This window comes from Camelina sativa, chromosome 13, assembly GCF_030686135.1.
Source record: "Camelina sativa cultivar CO46 ecotype springtype chromosome 13, ASM3068613v1".
NCBI classification, from domain to species: Eukaryota; Viridiplantae; Streptophyta; class Magnoliopsida; order Brassicales; family Brassicaceae; genus Camelina; species Camelina sativa.
In genome coordinates this window covers 12,874,623-12,882,872 of record NC_141892.1, presented here as the reverse complement: position 1 = coordinate 12,882,872, position 8,250 = coordinate 12,874,623, and the positions used below count along the sequence as shown (strand labels likewise).

The following is an 8,250-nucleotide window of genomic DNA, read 5'->3' as shown; positions in this document are numbered from 1 at the left end:
TACATAACATGGGAGAAATATTTATATATAAATTGTTGGTCTTATATATAATATTGACTACATGCAAAACTGCATGTTCCATGTTTTGACATGGAGACTAAATCACCAAAAACCTTTTTGCAATCTCTTGGAGTTGCACTATGAAAAATTCATTATAGCTCATTTCAAGAGTGAACATCTTGGATGTTCCACTTTATCAGATGCGACATATATATATGTGATAAACTAAAGGATATGAATTCACCAGAGTTATATTGCTTTGGGGTGTCAAATTTACCAAAGTTTATTACTAGTAAAAAAAATATGTATAGGCACAAAAACTATAGTGGCTGAGGTAAATAATTTGTGGCTATATGATAAAATAGTCACGGTTGGTCACCAAAAAATTTCGTGTGTATAGCGTCGTGACTTTTTTCTTTCGTGGCTTTTTTCGTAGCTGCTTAACCACGATTTAGTCACGCGTATATCATAGTTGATTTGTCACGGAATAGCCACTTTAATATATAGCTTTTTTGCCACGAACTAATTCTGACTAATTCGTGACTTTCTTATATAATTTTAATAAAAAACGATTTAAAATCTGAAAAATATTTATTTATAAAAACAAAAAAATAATGTATTTACAAAAGAATAATGAATTTAACGAAAATAAATACATAAAAAATGTTTCAACCGAGGCGCCACTTCTTCCGTCAAGTCTCTCTCCGGTGGTCTTGTGGCGTCGAATATAGTAGTGGTTGGAGGATGAGCGTTTCGTTGGGCAAAGGATCTAAGATCTGGTTTTCTTGTTCTTCTTTTCTAAGGTGGTGGTGGTTGGAGGGTGAGGATTTTGTTTGGCAACGGATCTAGAATCTGAAACTTTCTCGCTCTTCCTTTTGTTTGGCAATTGCAGCAAACAGAATTTGGTAGACATACAGTTATTGTTTATGAATAAACAAAATTAAATAAACAAACATAAATTCAGAAAATAAAATAAGAGCTATAACCTTATATATAAGAATTTAATAGACATAACTTTTCTTTGACCGTAGAGTAGGCAGAGCCTATCATATATAACGATCAATCCGGAAAAGACAAAGCATTTTATTTGATCATAAATGAGGCAGAACCTCAATATGTATAACGATCAATCGTGCTGATAACGTGTTATAAAGTATAACTATAATACACCTTTATGTGTATATAATATTCTATAAAGTAAAACAACAAATACTAAAGAGAGGGAGGAGAGGCTACGAGAGTGGAGGAAAGTAAAAATCCTTGTATTATATTATTGTCTTTCTTTCTCATGTTTGTACAACTCCTATTTATAGTAGAATAAAGAAGATACGAGTCACATACCACTTATTAACTTGGTAATGACAGATGTAAAGGTGTGATGACATGTGTCGATGGATAAATCACACTTGTTTTACAACAATTTTGTATTTTTCAGTGAGAATGTTAAATTTCTTACTCAACAAAATGATATATTTACATATTGGAAATCTGAAAGTTAAAGAACAATATATAAAATTAAAGCAACTACGAATTCGTTTTGAACCAACAACGAAGTAGCCCGTAGAGTTTGTGGGAAGCTTTGTAGTTTAGTGAACAGATCCTATTTCACACAGTTTTGTTAATGAAGCGGATAAATTGGCTCAAGTTAAGTAAGTAACCTACCTTGGTGTCTGAAAATATTTCTCCCCCTTCATATAAAGTATATGGTGGCTTGGAAACACATACGGATGAGAATGAAATCATCAAGGGGTACCTTGTCGTGGTAAGATGAGCAATGGAGTCAGTGCAATCCGGTGAGGCGATGGAGCCAAGCATCTTTCCACTAATTATGAGCAATAGATGTAGTATTCTAGACTTCTAGTGTAAGTGTAGGGAAGTCTTAAACACAAAAAAAGTGTAGGGAAGTGTTTTTGCATTTTACTTTTCGTAAACATTATGTTTTTTCAGATGTACTTTAATGATATTCTTTGTACGTAATATTATGTTATTTGATTTAAAATCTTGAACAAAAATATTTGTTTATTTATGATCTTTACCACTGCATTAATTTTACGAATAAGTATTAAAATTAGGTTATCTACTTAAAAAATAAAATAATATGATCATTGAAAAAATAATTGATGGAAAGAAGTAAAAAAAGAAAAGGAAATGATTCTTACACAAGTAGGGGTTTATTTTGATTTTTAAGCTACTAGTGTATGTTTCCTATAAACGGTATTTTTCTTCTCATATTTATTATAAATAAATTAAAAGGTTGGAAACTTACAGTCGTTCATATGATTGGTCATTGACGAAAAGATGAGTTACTTTTGTAAGAAAAATACTTAGGTTCACCTAGTGAACTTAGGCTCCGAATGGAGATAGTGTATCAGGCGTAGCAGATCTAGCGGATCTAGCGGATCAAGCGGAAAAAAAGTGGATCTAGCGGATCTAGTGAAACAAGTGTGGATCTAGTGGATCAAGCGGTTTAAAATTTATGTTTGAATGGTAAAAGTGGTTCAAAGTACTGTACAAATTTAAAATAATATATTTCAATTTTAAAATTAGTATTTAATTTTTCATAAGTAGATTCTAATTAATATTGTATTATATGAATATTAATTATTTTTACATACTAAATTTGAGTTTTTTTATAATTTTGTATTACATTAGTGTGTAGACATGAATCATAAATCTTCTATAATTGTGTATATATATAATATATGTCGATGGTATAAACATTTATAATATTATACATATACAATTATAAACCTTAGTCAAAAACATAAAAATATTATACATATACAATTATAACTTTTTCTCACTAAAAGTTTACAAACCTTATTTGCTATTAAATTTTTATTCATAATATTGTCTTATTAACATACTTAGATCTCTATTTTATAAAAGAAAAACATAATTACAAACCTGTTAAATCTCTATGTTATAAAATAAAAACATAATTAGAATACATGATATATATAATAAAAAAATTTACTAGCATTTCTTTCACATAAGTAAAAAAAATTAACTACACAGCATTATTATAGATTATTATAAAAATTTAAATTTACGTTTACATATATAGAGATACTTTTAAAATATATATAAATTACAGGTTATGAGCCATGTATAAAAGTTTTTAATTCTATTGATTTACTTATTAATTAACAACTAAAAACATCCCAACATTATGATTAATTAAAATTATAACTAATTTAGTCAAAAGCATAAAGGTATGAAACTTTTCATTTACTAAAATAAAACTAACTACATCAATGTTAAAAGTGGTTCATTCACTTGAAACACCCTGATCTACATAAAAGTGGTTCATTCACTTTTTTTACTAAAAGATAAAAGTTTCTTATCTACATGTGTTCCCTTCACTTTTTTTTATTTTTGTTTTTGGAGTTACTGAACGAGAACACATAAGTGGAAATACCACTTGGGCTGAAGAACCACTCATTTTCCTACTCCCCATTCGAAGCCTTAGTGGATACCTTTGACCTTGAAACATATACTATGCTTTTATTTGAAATATTGTAACTAATTAAAAATACACATCAAATTGTATACTATTTCTATTTTAAATTAAATATGGGTCGAATGTATCATATGGAATTAATTACATTATTACATTAAATTACAAATCATTTCCTAGAATTGTTGCACTTATATCCGTCGTTGGTAGTCAAACTTTACTTATGATTAAACTTAGTCTCTAGTTTTCCTAAACAGCAATGATAATTAATAAGGTGAACTCTCTATGTTTGGTAATCTGGTGCACTTCTTATATTAAAATCACTTCTTCTTGTGTATGTATCTTAACACCAGAAATGAGTAAATAGGGCTTTCATAACACGCTTAATCTAGTTCTAAATGGTTATGGTGTGATCCGTGCCATGGTAATTTAATAATTATCTTTCTTTATCTAAAAAAAATAAGCCAAAAAAGTGAAACCAATCAAGACGAACACATTCAAATCCAAACGAATCAAACTTTATTTATTTCTTTTATATTCCCTGCCAAATTCGATAACAAACTTTGTTTGGTGGTAGATTACTTATGCTTTATTTATAGCTTAAAAATACACAGTTTATAGGCGAAAAGATTACTAAAGAAGATTAGTATATTTGTATGAAAGAAAGTTCTGCTAGATATTATTTAATTACTAATTGTTATATACTATAATGTAGCTTGAAGCTGTTGAATATATTCCACAAACAATGGAAAATGAAAGAAGAAGCGCTCGTTGTCATATAAACAAATGACAATTGTTAGTGTTTTATTCTTCCACAGATTCTTTTTCATCTGTCTTTTGACTGTTTCCTCTTCTATCTCCCTTAACCTTTTTTTTTTTTTTTTTTTTCCTTAACTTTAAAACTTAGTTAATAACTTTTTTTCTCTCTTAATAAGTGACACCTCTAGCTAAATGATACTCTAAATTAGTTGTACGAGTTTGTGACATGGCTATATGAAATTATTATAGTGTGTGGTCTTCTAGCTAATGCAACTCTAATAGTGAAATTATGATTGTATTTGATTTTTTTATAGAAGTTTCTTAAAAAAGTTCTACTTTAAATATATCTAATCTGTTTTTAACCAATTTATTTTAATAAACGTGATAACAATATATGCAACAAAAATTATTGAGATGGAGCACCCACCAGTCATAAAATCTTTTTTAATTTATCGAAATAGTTAATGAAATTAAAAAAGAGAAGCAATCATTGCACAAACATAAGATTGATGGTGCCAAAAAACAATGAATTACATAGGAAAAAATTAGAGCATTTCACCTGAAAGTTTAGTTATAAACTTAAACGTTTAAACCCTATCTTGTTTACTAATTTGTTCAACATTATATATTAGTATAAAATAAACACCATATATATGTTTCAAATGCCCTGTATATTAAAATGTGAAACATAATTGACATAACTAGTGTCACGATTGACATGTTTAGGAAAAAAAAACGATGAATATTAGAATTTATATATGATTAAGGTTTGAATGGTTGCTACAAAATTGACATATACAAATAAGGTTTTCAATAAAACCAAAAGAAATCGTGATACTAATCATATTTTAGTTATTTACATTGACTTACTAATATTGATAAGAATCTTACAGAGTGGTAAAGAGTTTGGCACTTCGTTGAAATTTTAAGAGAGCAATATCTAGAAGCATCATTAGGATAGGAAAGCAAAATATAACCAACATATAAACAGTTCTGTGTTTCGTCTTTTATAACATAATTCTATCTTTTTCGATATTATTGAAACATTCAATTATAATACACCACCTTTTGTTTGATTCGATCACACTCCTTATTAAAAAAATGTATGAAGAAAGTTCAATAAAAAAGAAACAGAGAAGTTGGATGCGTTTGGGAGAAATTAAGGAAGATAAAATAGAATAAAATGGACAGACCAAAGACTCTTTAAAAGTTTCACAATGAACCCTTTGAGATTGAGTTTGTCTGATAAAATCTCAACAACCGTCCGATTCAATACCAAGCAGGTTCCACGTTTCTTCATCTTCATCTTCCCTATCAGATACTCGAATAATATCTCATTACTATGATCTTCATAATTCTTAATTTTACGTTAATATTTTTAATACGGTTGTTTATTATGATTAAAACGTGGATCATAATTACACCAAGATAGCTCATTATCTGATGAGATAGAAAAAAATTAGTTACACCAAATAGTTTATTTTAAATTAATTATGTGATATTGGCTGTTGAGTCTGTTAATGTAAGACTAGTTAATAAGAAATTACATGCAAATTAATATACAAACATGAACCACGTAGGGATATTATTTTAGTTTTTCCATTGGGCGTAGAATATATTATATATGTATTTGACATTGCGTTCCAGGAAAAGTCAGTTATGTTATGTTATGTGAAGTCGCTATATTTTATTATTATGGTTTTTTTTCTCAGCTTTATGGTGAATATACAGTTAAATATTGATTTTAAAAGAATTTAAAATCTAATTCTAATATATGTGCAAGGCAATATGTAGTATACAAGGGGTCAAACCTCGAGATAATAGTAGCACACTCAAAATACAAAGAACTTAACGAGGTAATTGAACGAACAAATTATTATTATTATTATTATTTTTTGTTAATCACGAGATTCGGGGCGATGCCCGTTCAATAATCCTCACGATCTGGAGAAAGCTGGATAAAAGCTCATGACCAAATATAAATGACTAGCATTTTCGTATTTAAAGAGAATTGATCCCTGGCCTGGACCAACATGGCACCTTCTTCCTTAAGCGGAAACCACTAGACCAAGATCACTTGGTTCAAATTATTATTTTTGTTCTTTTTCTGAAAACAATGTAAAATGATAAAAAAATAAAATGAATTAAACAAGATATATACAGACCACTCAAATAATAAAGATATAGTGATTTACATCTGAGGAGGAGTTGTCATGTAGTTAGATTAGAGACTCAGAACCGTGTCTAGGATTATATGGACCGGAAGCGGTGTTTAAAAAAAAGCTTTAATTTAAATTAAAAATAAAACTTTAAAAGCAATTAAAAAAAACCAGAGTAAAACCAAAATTTTAGTTCTCAAAAATAATTTTGTAGGTAAAACACAAGTTACAAAAATTGTTAGTTAGTACTAAAAAGATCATGTGCTTCAATTTTGTAAACATTTAGCATAAACTGATAAAAAAAGCATTACGATTTTGTAAAGATCATGTGATTGTTAGTCTCTTTTTTTCAATACCATCGTTGCTCTCTTCTTTCTTTTACAACATATAATATTTTTTTTTTAATTTGAACCTAAATATACATAATAAACTTTTGGAAAAATTAGGGCCTTCAATTTTTTTTCCAAAATAATGGCCGGGAGCGGATGTTTCTTTATTTACTACATAGCCACGGCTCTGTTAAGAGACTGACTCTGACATTATGACTCAACAAATCTTTTTGTTTTTTTGGTTAATATGAGTCATGACTCCGCAATGTTATTATTATCAAGAAGCATTTCTATTTACTTATAGTAAGTTGTGTTTGTCTTTAAAAATTCAAACATATATATTCGAAAAGATAAAGACGAAGAACAATGTTTTAGCAGAGATAAACAAACAACTTATACATCCATTAACGGAAAAAAAAAACAAATTAGTTTGAAAAGCCCATAAGAAAAAAGAGAAACTAACGAGAGCTAGATTAAAAATGTTAAACCAAAAATAATCATTCACCTAATATGTATAGCTATTTGTTAACTATATAAACAGAAAAGAATAGCTCCGAATAATTACAAGCGACACATTAAAAAAGTATGTGGGACAACGTAAACGAAATAACACTAACTAAACCAAACTTTATTTCGGTTTGATAACTTCTACAAAGGACCAACCAAGATTCGAACCAAACCGGACCAAAAATGAAAACCCCACATAAAGCTGTTTAATTTGGCTCAGTCACCCTATAAATACATCCCCAAAATCCATCTCTCCACACCAAAACACATCAGACCAACACAACCTTACACGAAATTTGCAGTTCTTTCTTCAATCTTAATTTCTGTTCTTGTTCTGTCTCTCATGGGAAGTCATGGCAGAAAGAAGTTTTCGCTCTTCAGCTTATTTAAAGCAAGAAGGTCGTCTCATCATAGAGTTGAAGCTGATGCATCCTGGGACGACGTCGTTTACACAAGAAAGGCATGGGCCAGCGACGAGGACAAGCGTTACTGGGTGGCTGAGCCAGGTATTGACCGTAAAGCTTCTGCTTTCATCGCTAAGTTCCATGCCTCTCGTGTCTCTGAGTCCGAACGCCAAACTCTCCCTCCTTGCCAATCTCATCATAACTAGTCATCACCATGATGACGATGATGACGATGATGAATGGAAGAAGGCCTAGCTAGGGCTTATTTAGTTTGGTTTGCTATGTATATTGTCGTTTCTTTTCTAATGTGTTGATGATTATCCTTACGATGATTTGTTTATAAAATGTCTTAAATGTAGTTTTACACACTAATATTTTTAAATGAACTCGACAGTTTTAAGTTTATTACATGCAATTTTCATCGACCACTTTTAGTTTGGAACGTTACATTTATGATCCATCAATTTTTCAACGACATATGATCAAGACAAAAATGTCAAGCCGTCCGCAGCAGTACTATATTTACATTGATATGATTAGTCTAGCTAGTGAAAATTAATTAAGAATTTACACTACATTGACTCATGTAATCTCTTGTATTTATATTTAGTTAAACCCTTTTTTTTTAAATC

At 29.4% G+C, this 8,250-nt stretch overlaps 1 protein-coding gene across 1 annotated transcript; it reads left to right on the top strand.

The window, feature by feature from the left end:
• The first annotated feature begins 7,476 nt into the window (after positions 1 to 7,476).
• Positions 7,477 to 8,023, top strand: LOC109128325 (uncharacterized). Its single transcript, XM_019234490.2, has one exon. The coding sequence runs from the start codon at positions 7,558 to 7,560 to the stop codon at positions 7,822 to 7,824; it is 267 nt and encodes an 88-aa protein (XP_019090035.1). The 5' UTR covers positions 7,477 to 7,557; the 3' UTR covers positions 7,825 to 8,023.
• The last annotated feature ends 227 nt before the right edge of the window (positions 8,024 to 8,250 follow it).

Bases quoted from the DNA above. Each gene is read 5' to 3' on its own strand.
- LOC109128325 (XM_019234490.2), top strand. From the start codon at position 7,558: ATGGGAAGTCATGGCAGAAAGAAGTTTTCGCTCTTCAGCTTATTTAAA.